General features: G+C 46.7%; 1 protein-coding gene across 2 annotated transcripts in view; it reads left to right on the forward strand.

Moving 5' to 3' along the window:
- The first annotated feature begins 18,347 nt into the window (after nt 1–18,347).
- The window catches only part of Spock1 (SPARC (osteonectin), cwcv and kazal like domains proteoglycan 1), a 475,872-nt gene continuing 469,649 nt past the window's right edge, over nt 18,348–24,570 (forward strand). For both annotated transcript variants that reach the window (XM_034510535.2, XM_076938921.1), the window contains exons 1-2: nt 18,348–18,494; nt 19,098–19,283. In XM_034510535.2, coding sequence (XP_034366426.1) covers nt 19,098–19,283 — 186 coding nt within the window. In that variant the 5' untranslated portion in view covers nt 18,348–18,494. The remainder of the gene's footprint in view (nt 18,495–19,097; nt 19,284–24,570) is intronic.

Consider the following 24,570-nt stretch of genomic DNA (forward strand, 5'->3'; position numbering starts at 1 on the left):
CTAATTAAGAAAATGCCCTACAGGCTTCCTGTAGTCCAGTCTTATGGAGGGATTTTCTTAATTGAGATTCCCTTCTCTCAGATGACTTTAGCTTGTGTCAAGTTGGCAAAAACTATCCAATACATCCACCCATGCAGGGTACTCACTAAACAATCTCTCCAGCTCATCTAAAAATTTAATTTTTAATTTTCTTGCTCCTTCTCTTTGTTTGTTTGTTTTAAAGACAAAATCTTTTTGGTACCCTTGGCTGCTCTGGATAGAACTTGTTACATAGATTAGGCTGACCTCAAACTTGAGGCAATGCCCCCACTTCTGCCTGCCAAGCACTGTAATTATTATAGAAAGTCAGGAAAGAAGCTTGTGTGATGGACAAGGAATTTTCTAGGGAAACCTGGAGTTGGTCACCCGATAGGGAGTTGGAAGTTTTGTCTTTGCTTGGGTGACTTACCTTGGGAATGACGTTTACTGTCTTAGAGCCTCAGTTTCCCCTGCTGTGAAAAGAGATGGAGCTCGCTTTGGGCTGTCCTTGGTTATTTTCAGCTCACCTGATTTCTCCATGCTGGTGTTCTGGGTTTGCACTAATGGGGTCTCCCTGCTAGGAGACAAAACAGGAACTCTTTTGCTTCACATCCTTTTTCTCGACTTGAAATGATTTTGGTTTGGAAGGCACAGTGACCCTCGGCTCTTGGAGAAGGGGCTCCCTGCTGCTCACCACATCACAGCATCTGTCACACAGCAGGGAGGTTCCTCCTTTAATATCACCCTTTTGAAAATAGAGCAATCCTTGCTAAGGATGAACCAAGGCCCTTCTGTGGGCTTGAGTTTGAAAGGACCCTAAGTAGAAGCGAGGTGTAGGGGGTGGTGTGAGGGTTGGCCCAGCCTCAGAGTTGATGACCTGTCTCCTGGGCTAGCTAGGAATTTCTTTCTTTCTCAGCGTGTTCAGTCCTTGCTTTTCCAATTATTCTGTGGTCCCTGATTTGCCTAGCAACATAATCAGAAACATTAAGTTCGTTATTATCTTCCAAAGTCCACAGCAGAAAAAAAAATAGCTGAGACAATTTCTTCTGCAATTGTAATGTGCCTACTTGAACAGCGGTTCTAATTCCCTGAAGCCTAGATCTTTTTTTTTTTTTTTTTTTGAAGAACTGTCTAACTTTCCCTCCCTTAAATTGAATTTTGTCATCAGAGAAACTGCCGATACCTATTGCTAGTGTCGTTATTTTTCTTTACATATTTTTGTCCGAGCTCTCGAGTATAAAAAGCTCTCCCTTTTCTTTCCAAGAGTTGAGTCTCAACTGCGTGAACAGATTGTGCAATTTCGCACAGGCTCCTGGCTTTGCCATGAAGTGGAACAGGCCTCCCCTTCTTCTCATTGTTCCTTCTTGCAAATGATGGATTTTCCCTGTGGCAAACAGACACAAGGAGAGGTCAAACAATTCTAGCAAGTAAAAAGGTTTTTTTCCGGAGGTCTCCTGCTTCAACCCTGCCCACTGACAGAATTATATTCAGGCCATTCCATATGGAAAAGGGTATAACAATGTCTCTCTGCTTTTGTTTTTCCTTCAAGAGGGTCTTGAATAAGTCTTAAATTTCAAGGCAAGTCAGTCAACAGGTTTAGAGGACTGAGCTATACGTAACATGTGCTTTGAAGAACTGAGCAGACACAGTGAGGGAGGCCGGTGGACATATAAGATCAGCAATGCTCACTGTGCAAATGGGGACCAAGTCATGTGGAAGAGATGCTGGTGGCTGGGGCGGGGGCGGGGGAGTGAGCAGGGTACAGAGTGAAAGGGAATGGGCGGGAAGGGTTGGGATTCGAATGTGTGGTATGTAAGTTACACTTGCCTGCCACTCAGATTCCATCCAGGACACAGAAGAGAAACAATTGATGTTCCTCTGGTGGAGGACAACTGTGTGCTGCATTCACCAACCCATCGTCACACACAGATGGACACAGGCGATTCTTCTGTACAGACTGTGACATGGCAGGTACTGCCCATTCATGCACGAGGGCACAGGGAGAGGGTGATTCCAAGGCTTCTTGTGACCTCAGACAAGGTCTGAAACATACTCCTTTTTCAAGTAGGCTTGTTTCTAATTTTGAATTATGTATGCATCAATGGGTGTGTACAGGCAAGTAAGGGCAGATGCCTGCAGAGGTTAAACACTGTGGTCAGCCCTTGTAGCTGAAGTGACAAATGGCTGTGAGCTGACTGATGTGGATGTGGGAACTGAGCCCCTGTCCTCTGTAAAAGCAATGCACACTCTTGAACATTGAGCCTGGGCTCCGGCCTCCAGCCTTACTCTGTTTGATGACAACATTGAGGCTTTTGTCTCTTTCTTTGTTTCTTTCTTTCTTTTGACAATGTGACAATGCTGCTCTCTCTCTCTCTCTCTCTCTCTCTCTCTCTCTCTCTCTCTCTCTCTCTCTCTCTCTCTCTCTTGAGGCTGGCTGGTCACACAGACCTGCCTGCTGCCTATGCCTCCCAAGTGCTGGGATTAAAGGTAATGTGCCACCACTGCCTAGCCGAGGTTCTTTTCGTTTGCCCATTCCTTTCTTTTCCCCATAGCTACACAGGCAGTCTAGGAAGCTACCTTTGGGTAAGCATTATCCACACAACTTTGGGCCATTCAACTTCATGACACGTTTACCCCCATGTAGATGAATGAGGTTCCCTTAAGTTGTTCAGACGTTAGAAATTTGAGTTTGAAATGAACTCTCACAAAATTTATTTTAGGGGTATAAGGCATTTTGCCTGTGTGTATGTATGTGTACCACACGTGTCTGGTGCCTACAGAAGGCAGAAGAAGGCGTCAGATGCCCTGGAACTGGAGTTATGGACAGTTGTGAACTGCCATGTGGGTACTGAGGATTGAATCCCGGTACCCAGGAAGAGCAGGCAGTGTTCTTCACTTCCTAGTCACCTCTCCAGGTCCCCTACCCCCCTTTAGGACCATGAGAAGCAGGTGGTGCTTTTGGAGCCTTGGGCCTCTCTTTGTGGGTGGTCCTCTCCAGCTGAGTGAGAGTGAGCCGGGTCATTTGCTCTCTGTGGAATCACAGATACATTGTTTCCTTGCTGAGGTTCTGCCAGACTCCCTGAAGCTACACCCTCTCTAGAGGGCCGGACTTCCATCCAGTCCTAGTAATAAGTGAATACCCACTTTTAGCGCCTCTGGCACCTCCGTCCTTGTTACAGATGTCTTAGCATTGACATTAAGCTGTTTATTACAAGGCAATGATTTTTAAAAAATGTCATTGTTTTTCAAAAACTAGGTCAAACATATCAAGTCTGCTATCATGTTATTTAATCTTCAGATATTAACGTCCATTTATCCTGCAGCATCCCCCGGGGAGTCTGCACCGAGAAGGGTTGTTTCACAGCCTGAGATGTGTGTTTCACGAGCTTTGCTTTATTAAATTGGAGTGGAACCCATCATTTCTTCTTCTAATAGATATTTGAACAACACGCCACATATTAGCACTCCCCGTCACAGTGTCTCTTTGAGGCACCTAAACAGACAGGGAGAAATCAAATTTCAAGGATCATCTTAGTCTCATCACTCGAACTGGTACTTACAGTCCATACGGATGGAGTCATTCCTCAGTCACAGGTAGTGGCCCTGACTCAGGATGCTTTTGGAGGGATTGGGGTGAGATGGCTGCTGACGACTTAGTAATTTTCTTCACGTGGTAAAAAATATGTAATATTTATTCTTGTAACTGTTTTCATGGTACAGTTCTGTGGGACTAGGTATATTCACATCATTGTATAACCATGATGGCCACCCATCTCCAGAACCCTTTCCTTTTGTAAAACTGGAACTTGTTCCCATTAAACGCCTCTGTACCACTCCTTCCTCAGCCCCTGGAAACCACTGTTCTTCTGTCTCTACAAACTCGGTGATCCACGAGATGGTTCTCATTTTGGTCCTGGTTTCTTTCATCCCACCTGTCCCCAGACTCATCTCAACCTCTGAGAGGATGTCCTTTCTCTCCGAGGTTGGGTAATAACCTGTTGTACATTGCTCCAGTCTGCTTTCTGTTGCTGTGATGAACACAATGACCAAAAGCATCTTGGAGGGGAAAGGGTTAATTTGATCTTGCAGCTTCCAGTCCATCATTGAAGGAAGCCAAGGTAGGAACTCAAGGTAGAGGCTTGAGGCAGAAATCAGGGAAGAACACTATCTACTGGCGCTCCCTGGGCCATGCTTAGCCAGCTTTCTTACACAACTCAGACCTGCCTGCCTAGGGATGGTGCTGCCCACAGTGGGCTGGGCTCTCCCACATCAATCACAAATTAAGAGACTCCCTTACAGACATGGCCACAGGCCAGCCCTATGTGAGCAGTTCCTCAGTTGAGGTTCCTTCCTTCTAGTGAGTCTAAGTTGTGTCAAGTTGACAAAACCCAAAGAGCTCACTGGTCACATGACAACTATATCTTTGATTTTTAAAGGAATTCCTATACTGCTTTTTTTAAAATAGTGACCATATAATTTTTATTGAATATATTTATAATTTTTTATAATGCTAAAATTTAATGGTATATAATTTATTATGTATTCAAATGTTTTACAGAATAAGTTCCTTCATTTAACATTTATTTGTTTTTTTTTTTTTTTTGATTTATGACACTGTCTTCTTTGGAGACATCCTTGACATTCCCTCCCCCAGTATTCAATATCTAAACCATAAGAAAATTCTGCCAATATACCCAGAATCCAGGCCTCGGAGGTGGCTCAGTGGACACAATGCTTGCTGTGCACATGTGAGGGCAAGAGTTCAGATCCCCAGTACCACCTAAAAGCCAGGTAGGCATTGCAAATGTGTAACCCCATCACGTGGGAGGCAAAGTCAAAGGATCTCTGGGGGCAAGCTGGCAAGACACACTGCCTCAATACATAGCATGGAGAGCCATTGAGGAAGACACTCAGTGTCAATTTCAGGCCCAGTTCCCTAAGCCACATGTACTCTCACACACATGCAAACAAATACATACATGCATCCATACATATGCATTATTATACTTATATAATAATATATGTATAATTTTTGATTTCTTCATTTTCCTTTCCCTTAATCTTGATTCATGTCTGGAAAGCAAATGCCAACTTCTGAGGTTACATGATCTCCACCCTTATGTCCATCAATGCATAGCCCCGCTCCCACTTGTTGGCCTTGGAAATATGTCCTCCCCATAGCAGCCAGAACAAAATTTTATCCCATGGCACCTTTCTGCTCCAACCTCTTAAGGTTTCTCTAGCTTTCTAAAACCCAAAGGCCTTGCCATGATGGTGCAGTCTTTAGGATCTTGGCCTTCCTTCTGTTCATCCCTCCCACCCTGTCCATCATCCTTTGTCTCTCTGACATTGTCTCAGCTGTTCTGAGGACACCCAAGTGCAACCGTCCCAGGTATCTCTCCATTTGACTTGTGTGTCTTCTTCCTGAAGCAGCCACACTTTCATCCCTACACCCATACCCAGCATCATGTCTTGGACTCCTCTTGCTCAGAACCTCCTTCATATCCTTTGAGGAATGGTCAAATGCTACTTTCTCCAGATGGGCCCATTTCATTCCTTGACTCTGCCTCTCTCTCCTGCTAGCTGTCCTGTTTTCTTCATTCAGCACCTCCACCCACCATGTTGACTTTTTCTCTTTAACCTCCAGTGGGAAGCACGCTCCACGAGAAGCACATGGCCTTATCAGCTCTACTCATATCGGTGGCCCAGAACCTGCAAAAGAAGCTGCACATAGGCCTATTTCTCCATTACTCTTGAATGTCCTATGTTGCATATACACAGATACACACACACACACACACACACACACACACACACACACACACCACACATGTCCTATTTCATAAATAGAAAGAAAATACCAATTTGGGAGCCTTCATGGTCTCCACCCTCAAAATGGCCCTTCTCAGATATAAAATCTATGGTGTTTTCTTCACTGCAGATTATACGATGGCATACCTCTTTGCGCACAGTGTAAAGTGGTACTTGGTTAGACACACGCATTTGGGATTAGTGTTTTCTTGGGATGCTGGTGAAGAGGCAGGGTGGGGGTCTAGCTTTTCTGTGTGTGGCAGACCCAGTGTTCCCAGAGTCCTTCAGTGAGCCAGCTGAGTACCAGGTTCCTGCTTTTGCTTTTCTGGCTAAAGTTGAATCCAATCAAGAGCAGGACATGAATGAAGGGAATGGGGCCTATGGCTGACAGACCTGGGAGAACACATGGGCTGCTCCGCCCCCAGCTGGGAGACCCCAGGCAAGTTCTTTAAGCCTCCGGATTTCTGTGTTATAGTTGGACAAGGAAGCTTCAGGTGTTGCCACCAGGACTGGCCATGTTGGATGATAGCTGTGTAGCAGGTACACAGGAAGTACTTAATCTTCTGGTACCATTGGTTTTGGCAGGCAAATGGTATCTGCCTTCTGCAGACTGAGGGGAAGGTGGGCGCACCGCAAAGGACCAATCAGAACATTGCACGTGCTCCTGGAGGTGCCCTGGCTGCCAGTCCTGTTAGAGTAAGCGAGCTTAACCTTAGATGAGGTAGGTTTTTTTCCCCTCTTTTTAAAGTGAGAGATCAGTGTGAGGAGCAGTTTCTGCCTGAGATACCGGGGAAGGGCCAGCTGGGAAACCTGCCTCGTCTAGGAAGAGGGAGATTTTTGGAGGTCTAAGATGAGGGCCGCAGAAAGGAGAGGAGAGCTAAAAGAATCACCGAGAATGTATCTTTATGCTGGAATAACAGAGCGCACAAATTTAGAGACAAACATGGGTATCGAGACTTCAAGTAAAAGTTTTGTTTTGTTTTGTTTTGTTTCAGTGAGGGCTCTTTACTTGAAATGTTTACTACAGTTTTAAGTGTTAGAAACCAAACTAAAGCTGGCTGAGAGGGAAAAGGAGAAAACAAGGGATGTTTGCAATGTTCCTGACTGCTCTCTTCCTCCCCACCCTGGGCCTCGCTCAGCGTCTTCTCCACAAATGACAGTGAAGCTGGCCGACTCTGGCACCACCTTAGCAACAGGATGATCATTTTGGGGGGGCAGTTCTAGCAGAGGTCTTACAATTGAACCCCAGGCTTATGCTGAACAGAAGACTGGCAAAAACTCAATGAACCAACTAACCAACCAAACCAAACCAAACCAAACCAAACCAAACCAAACCAAACCAAACCAAACCAAAACCAAACAGCACAGCTTCCCTCAGCATCCTGGAGTCCTTACCTTTAGTGTCTCTTGGTATCTCACGTTTCTTCTCTAAAGAGGCACAGAGCCTGTAGGCCTATCCTGCTCTCTACCACCTACAGACTGTTTAAAAATGCCTAAGTCAGTTTAAATGCTCTGTGCAAATCATCTCTTGTATTGTTTACAAAGTAACAATGTACATGATAAGTTCACAGATAAGGGGTCCTAAATCCCAGGAACCCCAAGACTTGAACCACCAGTGCCCACAGGAGTGCTGGAGAACCGAGAATCTGTGGGATGATGGGGGGCCTGTGTGGTTCACATGAGTTGAATGTCACACTTTGCATGCAAACTTGGGGTTTACTTTTTTGGGAAAAAAGTGTCCCCACTTAGTTTTTTTTTCCCCTGAGAGACTGGAGAGATGGCTCATCATTAGGCAACACCAACTGCACTTGCAAAGGACCCAGGTTCTGTTCCTAGCACCCACACAATGGTGCCAAACCATCCTTAACTCCAGTCAGAGGATCTGATGCCCTCTTCTGGCCTCCTCAGGTACTACACAAATGGTAACACCCATGTAATATTAAATGAGCACATTGTATTTTCATCATAACTCCTCTCTTTCTTCCTCTAACTCCTCCCATGACCTCCACAAGCCCCCTCTCAAATTCATATCTTCTATAATTATCATAGCCCACACCCTCACACACAGGTGCACTCTCACACACACACTTACTGAACCAAATTATTGTTAACTGTACACACTTGACTACATACTTTTCCTTTAGGATTTTGTTTGTGTCCATAGACACAGATCCTACGGAAATGGGGCTGACTGCATTCACAGCTGGGCTCATGTGTCTGGCTTTAAAGTCACCTGTGTCCCGAGTCCTGGGACTGAGGGACGGGGGAAGGAAGATCCCTGGGGAAATTCAAGATGTATTTAGCTCAAGTAAAAGAATTTTCAGCAGCAAGCGCTGTGCGCCCTGTGCCATCTATTCTGCATGGCTGTTTACCCACCTAACAATTTCCTCCGTGACATGAAAGGTGGCCCACAAAAGGCTTGCGTGCTGTAAAAACAGGCCTTCATAGGAATATAATTATAATGTATCACCCAGTACAATTCTCTCCCACCTCTGTACACACCACAAATAGAGGAATTGAACACAACTATTGAATTTGAGTTCAATAAAAGATTTGTACCACTTGAATTACACCTCTACGCAGAAGACAGGGTACGCTAACTTAATGACTGTTGGATTCAATATCATAGGCCATCACCCTGGGAATTCATCTTGTGCTGCACCCAGAGAGAGAGAAGCTGGTCATGATTTCTAAATGCAGTCAACTTCCAATTATCCACGGAAATGAAAGACCACAGCATATGGAGGCTCTGAATACAGTCTGAGTTTGGCTTAAGGAGTGGCCAGGATTTGTTTATTTTCCCACCTGAGTTATTTGTCTTGCTCTGCTTTTGGACCGCTAAAGGCACTCAGTGTTATTCAGGGCAGGCACTTTCTTTCTGTCTCCTCCTTCTTGGCTTTCAGAATGTGAAGTGTATTTTATTTCACTTCTAGATTTTAAAAACCATTAACTTTGAACTTGCAAAATGTAGAAACAGAGGATCTCCTTACCTTCCTTTCTGAGTTTACTTTAATGTTACCATCATAGGTAGCAGTAGATAGACCAACATTTTACATTTGTACAGTGCCAAGGCTATGCCATCTCAGGAGTTTCTCTCTGTTCCCATATCTACCAGTTGCTGTTTACCTGTAGCTCGCTCTCTCTCTCTCTCTCTCTCTCTCTATATATATATATATATATATATATCTATATCTATATCTATATCTATATCTATATCTATATAGATATATCTATATCTATATCTATATCTATATCTATATCTATATCTATATCTATCTATCTATCTATCTATCTATCTATATATATATATATCACACCATGGTAGTGTCTTTCAGAAGAAAGCATCAGATCCCATTACAGATGGTTGTAAGCTACCATGTAGTTGCTGGGAATTGAACTCAAGACCTTGGGAAGATTATTTCCCCAGGATATCCACAGCCTATGTTCCTCTAAACCAATTGGTTATGGAAATCCCCAGGTATAGGGACAGTAGAGTGCAAGACTTACTTCTCCTTACTGCTATTACATAGTATCAGTCCTGCTTCCTCCTGACCTCAAGAGACAACTGTTCCTCTCTGCCTGCTGGTCTTCTAGCATAATGAGCCAAAAGTAACTAGAAAGCAACCGTAACTTTGTGTTTTTACTGGGGAAGGGGATTTGGCATAGGATCTCATTGTACAGCTGAGTGTGGTCTTGAACTCCGATGCTCTTGTCTCAGCTTTCCCATTGCTAGGATTATAAGTGTGTGCCACAGTGTCTCGGTCTCTGCTTGCTTTCCTTCTCCCGCACCCCTTCCCTGCTCTCCTCAGAACATGCTCTCACTGGGTCACTTCCTCATGAATCCCTGTGTTAAGCTCTGCCTCTAGAGAACCAGCTTAAGATAATACTGCTCCGTCATTTCTATTGGAGTCATTTCTATAAACGTCATTTCCCTGAGCTGAGTGACTTCTGACGGCTACATGGCATTATAAAGCTGGAGTTTATTGAGTCAGTCTGAAGCTTCTCAACATTTAGGCTGTTTCTACTGCTGATGGAGCTTTGTAAAAATTCTTAATTGTATTTTAGGTTACATTCCTATAGGGAGAAATCACAAAACCAAAGGTTACAAACATTTTATGGCTCTTAACATCACTGTCAAGAATCTGAGCTCTTGCAAAGAAGCCCACGGGCAGCATGGGAGAGTATCTCTTCTTCATGTTGTCAGCTAGGGCATTAGGACCTTTTAAACTCTGAAAACTTGATAGATTGCTTATTACTTTAATTGTTTATTACGGTTGCTAGGCAGCTGTCACATTTATAGTTTGGTCATTTATATTTCTTTGGTAAATTACCTTTTTAGGACATGTGGTTGTTTTCACATCGATGTATTCTTTCTCCCATCAATTTGTTTGAACTTTCTCTGCGGTTGATTCAAGGCACATAGAACTTTCAGTTGTAGAAGCAGAGTGTACAGCAGACCTGTATAGCGAGTAGAATTCTGGTGTACCAGTGCCTTGGCTCTCAGCTATCCCTCTGAAGGAGAAGAAACTGAGCCAGGCATAACCAGGAAGATAACAGCCTTAGCGGAATCCAAGCTTCTGACTCTCAGAATAGTTCTTCCCCCAACTGTAATGGAAAGTAGGACAGCTGAAAGACATGACCCAGCTTAGATGCCCATCAACAGATGAATGGATTGAGAAAATGTGATGTATGTTCACCGTTGGACATGAAGCTGAATGAAATTAGGGCACTTGCAGGAAAATGAGTGAAACTGGAGATTATCACATTAAGTGAAACAAGCCAGACTCAGAAATACACACATCACATGCCTTCCATCATCTGCAGAATCTAGATTTCAGGGGTGTGTTGGTTGATGTCAACTTGACAGTCTAGATTATCCCATAAGATGGGCCTCTAGGCATGTCTTTGGGACATTATCTTGAGTATATTAATTGAGATGGTAGGACCTGCCCACTGTGGGCAGCACCATTCCCTGCCAGGTCCCGGACCTGAGCAGCAGCATGCATCCATCTCCCACTCTCTGCTTTACTGCTGGCACTGTGCTCCTGGCTCTGTGACTTCCTCTCTAGTGACAGACACGGGACCTCGAATGAACTGAAACAAACCCCACCCCCTTTAAGTTGTTTCTGTTGGAGTATTTTTATTTAATCACAGGAAGAGAAAAAGGAAAACAAGCGGGTCTAAATTAAGAATAAAAAGATGTGAGGGCCAAGAAGATATAGCAAAATGGCCGCCAGCATTGCCCAAGCAGCACTGGCGAGAGGCGCGAGGCTCCCTTTCCTTCTGAGGATACTCAGCAGACAAAAAGTACAGCCTGATCCGACCGGGACAAACTCCTTTGAGGTCCACACAGTGGCTCACTGATAGATCTGAGTTCAAGATGTGCCCCACCTCAATCTAGAACCAGCATCTAAATTATGGGCCCATGTTATGGAACAGCCAGAAGAAATCAAACTCTTCCCTGGCAACCAAGTCCTGTCCCAGCCACACCCAGTCCCCAGGGAGTTTCTCCCCTTCTCCCCTTATTTTTGGAACTCTGAATATTCAGTTTTCTTTTGTAATGTGATCATTTTATCCTTCACTTTCCCATGTTGTCTCGTGGGTTTTATAGCCGTCATTTTAATGCTCTGCATAATATTCCTTTGTTGGGCAGATGCTAAAGTCTTGGATCTAGTCTTCTCTCACTGAAGATGTTGGGAGAATTTCTAGGGACCCCCTGCTGTCTCTCCTGCAATTCTCCCTGGATGGATAATTCCATTCTCACTTCACGCTTTGAGTGAAATGGTACAGATTTAACTTGCAAATTGCCTAAGGATATCTTTTGTAGTTGTAGGCATCTGTAAATTATGTGAACGTGTGTGTAACCAGACAAGTTCTTCCTAACATTTTGACCTTCAAGCAAACTAATGGGGACGCTTGTGTAAGTGGTTAAAAGTGTGTCCCCTGGGCCTCGGTGTCTCTGTCTATCCAGGGATAAGCTGGACTCTCACACAAGCTTGGAAAGCATTAAACAAGAACAGCACAGACAATCCCACATCCTGCACAGTGCTTCCGAGGTGCGGGTACCAGGCTTTGTGAGCTTTGCATAGCTCTTCAGATTTCTCAAGGTCACAGGAAGAAGAAAAGTCATCACCATCCCCATTGTAGGGAGAATCGGACCAGCAGAGTGGCAAATCAAGTCCTCCCAGTCCATAGATAGTAGGAGACAGGTTGTGTGAGAACCCCACGATGTTAGTTTGTATCTTCCCACAGGTCTTACAAGGCTATCCCAGATGATTTTGCCCTGCAACATCCTTCCTGAATATATAAGTAACTCCTATAACTCAACAACAACAACAAAATAGTAATTTGAGTAAAAACATGAGCAGACGTTTCTCCAGATAATATATACGAATAGCCAATGAGTGTAAAAAGCACTTGGTGTCTCCAATTATTACAGAAACAGGAAAACCATAATGAAAAATCACCTCCTGGATGACTGCTATCAATAGACCAACAAACGACAAGGACTGGTGGGCTGTGGAGACATAGGGAGAGGGTGGGCATGCAGAATGGTGCAGGCACTGTGGAGTTTGGTTTCTCTCAGTCTCAGGATGCTTGTAGACCTGGGGCTCTTTCAGGATGTTCTCTTAGGAGTTGGCCAGGCTCTCTTTGCTTGGCACCAGGAGTCTCCAAGTCCCTGTGTTTGAACCAGTGTATATACAAATTGCAATTCCTCCTATGGTAGCCATCTGGCATTGACCCTGAGGAGGAAGGAAGCCCCTTCCTCTTGTCTGGCAGCCTGGTCATGTACACAGAGGCTGATGTGAGCATGTGGCTGCATTCTCCTCTTGAAATGAACACAAAGAAACAAAGAAAAGGGATCTGGATCGCTTTTCTGAGGGAGAAAAGGAAAACAGGTTTCATGTCAGTCAGCCACAGAGTTGCGATGTCTTCATTGCCCATCTCAGGTTGTCATGTAAGGGCAAGTGAGCATCCAGGCACAGACCCAGGGATGAGGGATGATGCTGTTTCAAGTTCTGACATTTTATAATACTGAGCAGGACATTTAACCCCTCCAAACCTCAGGGCCCTAACTCAGAAGGGGGCAGTGGTGCCTCCTCTGCCTGAGTTTAGGTGAGGGACTTTGCATCCAGTGGGGATCTCTTAGATTTTGTATCACATGCAAGACAGTTAGTTCTTAGGACAGTACAAATGTGCACCTGCTTAACCCTCTGGATGACCCTGTGATACAGGCTGTTTCAGACAATTTATGCCATTTTAGCTTCTCCAAGATGGTTATGCTTCTGACAGCCAACAGTAACTGTTTCAACCTTTGGGGAATTGGAGGGCAGAACATTCCAGAAACAAGGGTATTAGAATTTATTGGGAGCCTGCTGCAGAGCAGAGGAGCCCAACCAAGATGAAGTTTAGCCTGCTCTGTGGACCAGCCTTGCCCCAGCACCACAGACAGGCTGAGATGTTCTCTGTTGAAATATGCTTTGTAAAGGTAGGGTATGTCTGGCTAGTCCCTGATGTCTTCACAGCAGCAGCTGGCAGGACACAAAGAAGTAACTTTGTAGCTGATAGTCTAATAGTTAGGTGAAGATTCTGAGGTTCCCTTCCGCAGAGCAGCCTGGGTCTCTCCTCCCGAGGGATAGGCACCTCTCCTAAGTCATCATCCCAGGAAGAGCTTCTTCCAGGATCTCTGGCCACCTTGTTAGTTGCTCAGAGGGTACAGAGACTGTGGGCTGAGATGCAACCTCACGCTATTTCAACAGACCCCTTGCTGGAGCTATCACTATTAGAGGTGAGGAAATCCCTAGTACTCCTGGGAAAGGACCAGGTAGGCTGTCCTGGAAGGGAAACCCTGTTTTACTTTTCCATGATCCTCATGGCGTGTGTGTCACCTGAAGTCCTCTGACACTATTGTGCTTTGTCTCAGTTGCTAAAGCCTTTAGCTAAAGCCTTTAGTTGCTAAAGCTTTTAATCACCAAAAAGAACTGGGTCCCCTGCACAGTAGGTCATACATACCACAGGAACAGATGCACATGTCCACATGCACACATACACAGCGACACACACACACACAAAGAAAGACACACAGAGAGATACACACATACATGTACACGTATGCTTATGAGATAGTAAAAGCTTATGACTTCTCACTATGCCATTGATAAGCTGAGGGGCCTGAGGGAAGTACCACAAGTCACAGTGAGAGATGGCATTGATGAAGTTGAGTGCTGCGGCAGCTCACAGTGAGAGCTTTAAGAGCCTGAGGTCGTTCTTGGTTCAAACCCTGGTTCTTTTGTTTTTGTTTGGTTGGTTTTGATTTTTGACTTGGTGACTTGGGGTGAACAATGTTACAGTTCGGATATGATTCATCTCCCCAGATAAGATGGGGGCTCTTTGACATGGGTACATGCCCGTGTGGCATCAGCCATGGTATCAGTTGTTGGTACTTACTGCCAGGGTCATTTTTTATCTTTGATTAGGACTTTGGCTCCCTCCTCTTTGACTCTGTGTAGTTGATTGACTGTCTGAGCTCTGGTACTTATTCTCTTCTCTTTGTGATACACACATTTGCTTAAGATTAGTTGTTCCTGAGGCAGGCCACCCATTCACTATGGCCCTGAAGAGGGGAAGAAAGCAGGAAGGCACACGTAGCGCGTAGGAGGCAGGGATGGCTGCCGGGGATGTGGGAGATGGAGTGAACCTGACTCTGCTGCATACATGTAATCAATGTGTGAGATCAATGTGTTCATAAAAGTTACAGGCCCTGCTGGGTGAGCTGTTTTCCATAGCGACAAGAAATGCATCAATTTCCTTCCTGCTCTTCTTAGGGAACGGTTGACTACAGAGTTATATTTATGTCAGACTGGCCCAGAAGTGCAAGGTCACAGCTCTCTCATGGCCCTGTCCTCTACCCAAGGGGTTTTGGGGACCTAAAATCTCTAACATAAACCTGGGAGCTTCCTTGCTTCTCAGAAATGAAAGAAATAAAAACCATTGAACCTTGAGTCTTTGCTTGCTCAGTCAGCATTGGCTGATTACATACTATGTGCAGAGCTTTGGGCATACATTCTCCAGTTAAGTCAGAATTTCTTGTGTACCTACTATGTGCATGTGGTTTTGTAAAGCGCTACAGACTCAATAGTAAGTAGAATAGACCTGGATGAGGCTGCGCCTTCCTTCTGCTGAGTGTGTCTGTTGAAAGATGGGTAGGAAGTAGTTCTGAGGGCCTTGAGGTTGTGGGGACCAGGGAAGCTGTGTCTGAGGACTTGGGGTGATGATGAGGCCTGTTAGGGAGGACAAACTATTAGTAGAAGTGTGGGCACAGGCAAGCAGGCAATCTGTAGGGAGTGCACAGGAGAGGCTCTGTAGAGGGTCAGGGTGGGTGATCATAACCGAAGGCAGGAATCTGGCAGGGGGAGGGGGAAGCCCGAGGGCTCAGAGGGAGGCACAGGGCCTCAAGCTGAGGTGTTGGTTATTCGTCCTGAGGGGAGAGCAGGAGCAGTAAATATGGATAAGAGGTCACATCTATGTGGAGAGAAGACTCTATGCCTGTGAAGGGTTTTCTTCCCTCCCAGTGCCCACACAAGAATTTTCTGTGGTGATCCAAAGATGGCTGCTCCTGCCAGGGCCCTATGCAGTGCAGATGAGAGATGCAGGAAATCAGCCATGAGGGAGGGGGATTTGGTAAGAATTTAAGAGCTGAGTAATCCTACAAGGTCATTGAAGGTGGGGACTGAGAAGGTCAGAGTTGATGCCAGGACTGGGAGGTTGCTTCCCTGAGGTGGGGTCATAGGTCAGGGCCAGGAATGAGACTCAAGCATCCTACCGTTGACATTTTGAACTTGGAGCAGCTGAGGTTCTGAAACAGAGATGACAGATGTCAGGAAGACATATGAGTTTGTAGCTAAAAATAAACCCAGGCGGAGAGCCAAACAATGCACCCCTGTCACTGGATGGAGCCCAGTAGGTTGGTCCCAGCCCAACCTGCCAGCCAAGGGTCCTGAGGGGGTGCTGCCCTACACTTCCGGGGCTAGATTGGGCTAGACCGTCTCTCTGTGACCTTCCTGTTTCTTCCTGCCATCTCCTCTCCTCGGCAGAAAGTGGCGACGGTTCTGTCTGCTTCCGTCTAGCCAGGAGCACATGTTTGAGGATCCATTAAACCGAAAATAAAACATGTGGGCTCCTTGGAAATGAGAACTATGTTAAAACAAGGAGTTATTGTACTTGTATGTGAGCCAATGAAGAGCAGAAATACAGCCCCAAGGCACGGTATCGATTCGGTCCGGGGTGCTTCTTACAGCCGAATAAATCTGACACCCCTCCCCAGGAGCACCGGCTGAGGGGATGGCAGGTGTCCAGCTGCCAGCCTCTTCACCCTACTACAAGGTTAAGTCCATTCTTGGCTCAGGCCTGCTCTGACATACACGCCTCCAGCCTGTGCGGTGCTGGCTGCCCTTCCTATGAACAGTGGTTACAGGGACGATTCCAGTTGTGAGCCTGGAGCCTGGCCAAGAGCAGATGCCCTCTAATTAGACTAGGGACAGGTCTTTCCAGAAAAATGAGAGATTTGTTCTGGAGACCCAAAAGTTGGAGATGGGGGTTTAAGACTTTGAGGTCCATCAGGGGTATGGCATTTGCTTGTTCTGCCCATCACTGGATTTATTGCTCAGAGGTAAATTAAGATGGCTTGATGAAAAAACTGGTTATGGGGATGCAAAATGACATCAGATGTGACTCTTCAAAACAGGGCCTCTGACAAAACATGGCTGAGGAATGATGAGGTAATGCTTGCATAGGTCCGTATGAGCCAGAGCGCTGCAGGCTCACAAAGCGGCCGGACCAGATGCATGGTGACGACAGGTGCGCAGGGGAATGAACCGGGCAGCAGCCTTCCCAGCCACCGTGCTACCGGAACCCAGTAACTCAGGTGCCAGGACTAGGGCAGGCATCCAAAGTACGTGTCTGCAGAACTCTGATCCCCAACTTGGCATATAAGTTTCTCTTGAAATGTAAGACGCGTTCCTCTCACTATTCCAAGCCTCTCTTGCTTCAGCTATGACATCAGACACTCAGTGTATTTATCCCTGTGATAAGATACTCCCTGGGTGAGGTGTTTCCCCAAGATGAAAAAAGAAAACATGAAAAAAACTTCTCTCCTACTAAGGCTTCCCAGAGTGCACAGAGCTGCAATTCAGCCTATGCTTAAAATAAATCACAGTTCCACTTAAACCATGCCATCCGTAGCCAAATTATTATAGCCCGATTCACAAGAGGCCACATCATTGTGGGGGCATATTGAAAAGTGGGGCTCAGAATTCCTCTGATACTGTTCATGGTGTGTTATGAACTGTGCCCTGTGCATGGAGGAGCAGCTGAGAGCAAGACAGCTTGTCCTGTCATAGAGTTCCAGCCCATGGGAAGGTCACGCTTGGCATAAGTGACCTGAAGCACAGTGAGCTTGTAGCTTGAGAAACACTGAGTTCTCAGGACAGTGTCACCGAGGTCCTGGCCTGAATCACAGGGACCACAAATCTCTGAACAAGTGGAGATGAGGCAGCTGCAGAATACATTCAGAGGTTCCGGTAGCTAGGGTTTGACAAGGGCCAAAGTGAGCCCAGTGCTGGAGGAGTCCTTGCCACTGGGGTCTGACCCCAAGGCTCTCCTGTGTAGGAAGTGAGGAGTGGAGGGAACAGAGCAAGGGGCAGAAGGGTAGGTAGAAGAAGGCAGAAGGTAGAAGAAGGCAAGGACCAGGTGTGCAGAAGACTAGGGTTTTGGTGGGTGTTTGGTGTTTCTCAAAGAAGTATTATGAAGTGTTCTGAATTTGTAGTGTGTGTGTGTGTGTGTGTGTGTGTGTGTGTGTGTGTGTGTGTGTGGTCAGTTTGTCTCTAACAGAGTATGGGGCAATAGGCTACAGCAGTGCAAAGAAGCAGGCAGGGGGCTGCACCTGTTTTCAGGCAGGGGCACCTGTTAAGTCCCTCCCAGCCCTATTAAACCAAACTGCTGAGAAAGAGAAGCGAGGGCTGGGCCAAGGCCAGCCTTCTCCTTCTGTCCTGTGCTTGAAGCTGGAGGACGGTTCCATAGGACTCCTAGGGGTGACTTTGGGTGGGGATCAGACTTAGAGATGCTGGGTGTATGGCTTGGACCAGGGAGTAGAGAAGTTCACTCAACTATTGTCTGTGCACAAGAGGCATCAGGGACTCATTTAAAGGGCAGACTCTTGGAGACCCTGTTAAGCAATGCTGATTCAGAAAGCTGAGAGGCCCTCTTCTCTCTCCACCATAAAGATTCTGAGGCGGGTGTCCCGATCACCTACTCGCTGAGAGTCCCTCAACACTGGCGACTTCTTGGCCTTCTAACATCATTCCCCTGGGCTTGAAATCTGTGTCAGTCAGCCCTGCAGAGAGCTGCGAATGAATCACGCTCCTGCATGGGACCGCTCAGCGCCGAGTAGCCGCCAGGGGGCGCCAGAGGCCTCGGCTAGGAGCTCGGGCTTCCTCCGCCCGCGGACGCCGCGCCCGAGACGAGCCAGAGCGCTGCGGGCTCACAAAGCGGCCGGACGCGCGGCGGCGGCAGGTGCGCAGGGGAACGAGCCGGGCAGCAGCCTTCCCAGCCACCGCGGTACAGGAACCCCAGCAAGTCGGGCGCCGGGACTCGGGCGGGCTCCCAAGGTACGTGTCCACAGAACACTAAGCCCCAACTTGGCATATTTGGCGTAGTTGGGACATTCCCGAGGCCATCTCTGGGGCCGGCAGGGTCAGGGCCTGGGGGCATTTCTGCGTGTCCCTGTTGCGCAGAAGCCGCGGGCCGGGAGCAGAGAGACCTTTGCCTTAGCTGGGAAAGAAGCCCGGCTTGAGGGCACCCCGAAGCCCCCATCTGCCAGAGCCTGGGATGATGCTCAGAGCGCTGTTATCCCCATCCCTGCCCCAGAGCTGTGGGGCCCCGTCTGTGGGAGTGCGGCTGGCACATTGAGCATCCGGGTTTGGGGGAGATGTACTGGAGCCCCACATCCGAGAGAGGGTGAGAGGGTCCTATATAGTTTGACGGCGGCCCCGGATCCGTGACCTAGGCTCTGCGTTTGTAGCTGTTTCCATTCATAAGGGCTCTCCAGGTGCAGCCTCCGTCCCAGGTGTGAGAGGGACCACCCTGTCCCCCGCTGTGAGCCCAGGCGCTGCAGCTTGTGCGCGCCCCGAGGCGCCCAGACACCCGGTGGGAGTGAGGGGCTTGAGGTAGCCCTGTTGTCACCGGCTCACGCCCGTGTGCCCTGCCCCCAGATGCCAGCGATCGCGGTGCTCGTGGCGGCCGCCGCGGCGTGGTGCTTCCTCCAAGTGGACAGCCGGCACCTGGACGCGCTGGCCGGTGGCGCGGCCCTCAACAACGCCAATTTCCTAGACAATGACCAGTGGCTGAGCACCGTCTCCCAGTATGACCGTGACAAGTACTGGAACCGCTTCCGAGATGTGAGTACGGCTGCCACCAGCCCTGGGGGTGGAAAATGGGGCGCGCGGGGGGGGGGGGAGGGGAAGCTCAGAGGCCGGTGTAGGGGTGGGGGTGGTAGGTTCAAACCTCCCATGGAAGTCCACAGTGCATACGACTAGCCTGAGAGGAACTTTAAAGAGAACTTGGAAGGCTGGGTGCTCTTGTGTGTTACCTGTAGTCCAGGTGTGTTCACTTGTAGGATTGATGCAGCTCTCCGCACACAAACAGGGCACGAACCTTAAGCAGCTTGGGGAGCGGGGCTCTCCAAGTGTCTGCAAGCTCCTGATGGCAGACTGACTTGACCAAGCCCTGGAGTGAAGCTTCCAGGAGTGGCAGGATTTGGACATCTTTAGGGCGCACCAAAAAAAAAAAAAAAAAAAAAAAAAAAAAAAAAAAAATCCCTAGTAAACGTGCATAGCTCATTCATTAGGAAGCCAGATATGGCAGGCGTGAGGGGAGGTCTGGGGGCGGGGGGGGGGGTGTCTCCTGGCAATAGGCTTGACAGGATGTCAGCGAACAATGTGGTGGTTTGGAGTCTCCCAGACTTTTGTGGAAGGGAAAAGGGACCAGGCAGTCCAGAGAATCAGCCCCCTTTCCCCATGAGTGCTAGGCGGGATGTGGGGTAGAAACTCTGGGGCATCAGGGCACATCTGCTGTTTGTCTCCGATGCAGTCCTGGATCCTACAAACCTCTCTGCCCCCACCCCCAACCCCCAGAAGATGGGGCAAGAAGCACCCTCCCTAGCAGGACCTGCTCCCAGCCCCTTCAAAGACTCCCCAGAGTAGCAGAAATTAATGGGACATTAAAATCCCCAAGATGCTTTCAATATTCTAAAAATGTCCAAGACTTATAATGAGTAAAGCTTTTATGTTTGAATGTTGTTTTGTCTTTATGCAGTAGTTTATGTGTTAGAACACACATATATTTATATATAAATCTGTGTATGTGTAACCTGAGCCATACCATATATATATTTAAAGGGATGACCTGAGCCATACCACCGGATCCTGTGCTCTTAGGGCATGGCTTATTCATAGAGGTAAAGAAAGGCACCCCACATTCCTCTCCACTGGATTTCTTAGAGCTCATTCTCAGTGTCTCCAGGCTTTGCAGGGAGCCAGTTTCTGAGGAGCTGAATGAATCTGGATGCCTTCCTGTGCTTTCTAAATAGCACCTGTCCAGTTCTCCCTCCCAGAAGGAGAAGCAACTTTAGTCTTGAGTGGAGATTTGCTGCTATGCTCTCCCAGCCCCTCTGCTCCTGGGAGGAGCTGCTTCTGGGAAGAGCTTTTCGAACACAGATTGAATCTCCTTGGTTATTTGGGGCTGTTTGCCTGCTGGACCCAACATAAAGAGACTCTAGCTGCATCTCACAGTTCCTACTAAGTTCTCTTAGCCGTCTATAGCGCTTTTAAGATCTCAAGGGCCAAATTGTGATTCGACCACGCCTGGCCAGGTGTGTGAGGAATGGAGCATGGAGGGGTAAAGACATAGTTTTGTTTTTGCTTTAAATTATTGCATGTCAGTAAGGGTTGAGGATCCAGGCATATGATGAACCCTTACATACCTGGGCAAGTTGGGCTTGGTTTAGAGCAGCGGTTTTCAACCTGTGGATCGCAACCCCTTTGGGATACTGCATATCAGATATTTACATTAATGATTCTTTGGGAGTTGCATGTCAGATACCATGCATATCAGATTTTACGTTATGGTGTAGAAAAAATTTACAGTTATGAAGTAGCAACAAAGTAATTTTATGGTTGGGGGATCACCACAACAGGAGGAACTGTATTTAAGGGTCTCAGCACTAGGAAGTTCAGAACAGCTGGTTTAGAGGATGGTCCGCCATTGCTGGGCGACTTGGAACAGGGAACGTGTGGGCGGAAACACTCAAGCCTGCTGGATCTCTGGGTTGTGTGAAGGTCTGCATGCGTCTTGAGTTTAAAGTCCTAATTCCCACTTGGCTTTGCATCTTAAGAAAATGAACAGCTTATTTCTTGTTTTTCCCTTGCATGGTCTTGACTAAAAATAGAAGACCAACATTTTTCAGCGAATCTTGACTGATGGCGAGACTCAGGTTACTTGCTGAACCACATCCTCGGGCTTCTTCTCTGTGGATCTGGACTCCTTTTTAGGAGGCGTGCTATGTTCATGTTTCTTAGCATGGCTGGGAACACTGCCTTCATGATTGTTTTGAAGAAGGGCCCAAGGTTTAACCATGAAGCAAGAAGCCTCCAGAACAGAGTTAGTGTCAAGCTAGTGCTTTTAGCAGTATATAGTTTGTGAAAATGACAATTTGGTTCAGCAAGCCATTAAAAACATCCAAAGATGTTAAAATATTTGCAAACATCATCAATCATTCACCATTTTCCACGCTTCATGGAGTCATGTGATTCCGCAGTGGCTCAGAAATAATTGAATGCCATTAACCCCTTTAAAGTGGTGTGAACTCAGATCGTTTTTTTTTTTTTTTTTTTTTTTTTTTTTTTTTTTTTTTTTTTTTTTTTTTTTTTTTTTTTGCAAGCCCAACTATCTTTAGTTGGATTGTAGAAGTGGAGAAGCCCTTGGGGACCGAGGAGAAGGAGGCTGCTTTCTCCAGATACAGGCCACCCTAGGGATAAGAGAGAAAGTGCATCTCGGGTGCCAGGAGCCTGGTCAGCCTGATCAGTTCCAGTGATCCAGGCCTTGTTCCAGGTTAACAAAACCTGAGCTTCTGGGCCTATTATTTTGGGGCTCCTTCTTTGTTTTGTTTTCTGAGATAGGGTTTCTCTGTGTAGCCCCGCTGTTCTGGAACTCACAGAGATCCCTTGTTTCTGCCTCCTAAGTATTAGGATTAAACGCGTGCGCCACCAGGCCTGGTTGGGGCTTTCGGTTTTGAAGTCTCTGATCACTTTAAAAGAATATGGTAAAGATGCAAGTCAGGTTTTTGAAACTCACAGTGTAAAAAAATCTACCCATCTCTCACCATCAACTCATTACTTTGTCAGGCTTGGGTGAGAGACACTTAGAAATGACTTTTGGTCTTGGGGAGCTAAAAACCAAGGGTTACTCCATTTTGTTTTATTTTGATGTTTTGAGACAGAGCTTCTTCTAGTCCAGCCTAAACTTGAACGCATTATGTAGCTGAGATTGACTTTGAACTCCTGACCCTCTGATCTAGCTAGTGCTGGGATTATAGGTATGCAGTACCACGCTTGGCTCTAAGCAGTCTTTTTCAGAGAAGTGATCATACCAACCGGATCAACTTGAAAATGGACACAATGGTGGGATGAGTTGCTTGTTTTCTTGACAGTTGAATGTGCTGTGGCATTGCTGAAGGTGACCTGGCAGCTCCTGAACTGCCACTTTTAAAAGTGTCTTGTCACTCTCAGCACATGAATATTCATTATCGCCAGTTGAACCATTAGAATGACTTCATGACTAGCTGGCCGGAGTTAGGAATTCAATAATGACATAAAATCACTCAGATGGTGGGTCCTCTGTACACTTGTGGTTTCTCCATGAGCTTCTGGTTGCTCCATGAGCTCATAGTTCCTTCATGAACTTATAGTACCTTCATGAACCTGTGGTTTCTCCATTAGCTCATGGTTCCACTGTAAGCTTGTGGTTCCTCCATGAGTTTGTGGTGCCTCCATGCACTTGTAGTTTATCCATGCACTTATAGTTTCTTCACGAGCTTGTGGTTTCTTCATGAGCTTATGGTTCCTCCATGAGTTCGTGGTTCCCCCATGAGCCTGTGGTTCCTCCATGAGTTCGTGGTTCCCCCATGAGCTTGTGGTTCCCCCATGAGCTTGTGGTTTCTCCATGAGTTTGTGGTTCCTCCATGAGTTCGTGGTTCCTCCATGAGTTTGTGGTTCCTCCATGAGCTTGTGGTTCCCCCATGAGCCTGTGGTTCCTCCATGAGTTCGTGGTTCCTCCATGAGTTCGTGGTTCCTCCATGAGCTTGTGGTTCCTCCATGAGCTTGTGGTTCCCCCATGAGCTTGTGGTTTCTCCATGGGCTTGTGGTTTCTCCATGGGCTTGTGGTTACTTAGCTTGTTTATTACTTTATAAAGAATAGAAATTGGGATGTTTTGGCCAGAAGGAGGCCTGGACATTTTCACAAATACAACATCAGGAAGGAAGGAAGCTATAAGCAGGACAGCGAGACATGTGAGCTCACAGTAGTTGTGACAGCAAGTCCCAGCCAGACCAAACACCCACATGGAGAGAGGAGCTGGGCATGCAATCCCACCCCAATCCATGAAGCTATTGGCAATCGTTAGCTGCTGGGGGAAGAAGAGAGTTTTCTCTAAGATGGCAGTTGGTAAGTTGACCACTCTCCAGTGGAAGATGACCTAGTCAAGAATATTTGGGAGGCACAAATCAGTCTTGAAAACAAAAATAATGGGTTTGGTGGGCAGGGAATGGGGCAAGTCTATCACCACCACCACCACCACCATCACCATCGTCATCACCACCGTCACCGTCACTGTCACCACCATCACCATCATCAGGAGGGAGTATCGAAAGCAAGCATTTGTATTAAGCCACAAAGCACTTTCCCATCTCTAGCACTCACTCACGTATCCGACTTCCCCATGGTCTGAATCCGAGACACCAAAATGTCTCAAGTCTGATTTAGCTTTGACCAAGTTACCTCTATTCATTCCTTCATTTTATTCATCCTTGTAAATATTTGACTACTTCCTAAGTATGAGGCTCTGACCTGTAAAAGGGAGCAGGTTTAGTGTAATCCTTTGTCTCCGATAACTTAGGCTGTGGCACAGTTCTCTCTTATTTTCTGCTCTTTTTTTTTTTTAAAAATGGTTTTCTTTTTTTCTCATGAAGATAACACCCACTGGCTGTAAGAAAATGATTTAACTTGGCAGAAATAGACAATCGCAAACATTTATGGAGCCTATAGTATGTCGGGCATTGTTCAAGGCACGTCCTGTGTACAATTTAATATAACAACCCCATGAAAAAAGGACCACTATCCTTGCCTGTTTGTCAGGAGAGCTGAGCTTCTTAGCCAGGATTCCAGAGATACCTGAATGTGGAGGGGCCTGGGGCCTGCAACCGACAGGGCAGAATGGCTCTTGTGTGCGCACCCTGTCCAAAGCTCTATCCACGGCATGAGGCAAGCAAGTCTTCCCTGTGTCAGTCAGCCCTGAACCTGAACAGTGTGAAGCAAGGTAGGCACAGCTTATTGTTGGTATGTGTCAAGCTTTATCTTCTAATAATGAGCTTCTGATTTGATTAAAACAATATTGTTGCTTACAGTAAACAT

The sequence above is a fragment of the Arvicanthis niloticus genome, chromosome 8, assembly GCF_011762505.2.
Source record: "Arvicanthis niloticus isolate mArvNil1 chromosome 8, mArvNil1.pat.X, whole genome shotgun sequence".
NCBI lineage: Eukaryota > Metazoa > Chordata > Mammalia > Rodentia > Muridae > Arvicanthis > Arvicanthis niloticus.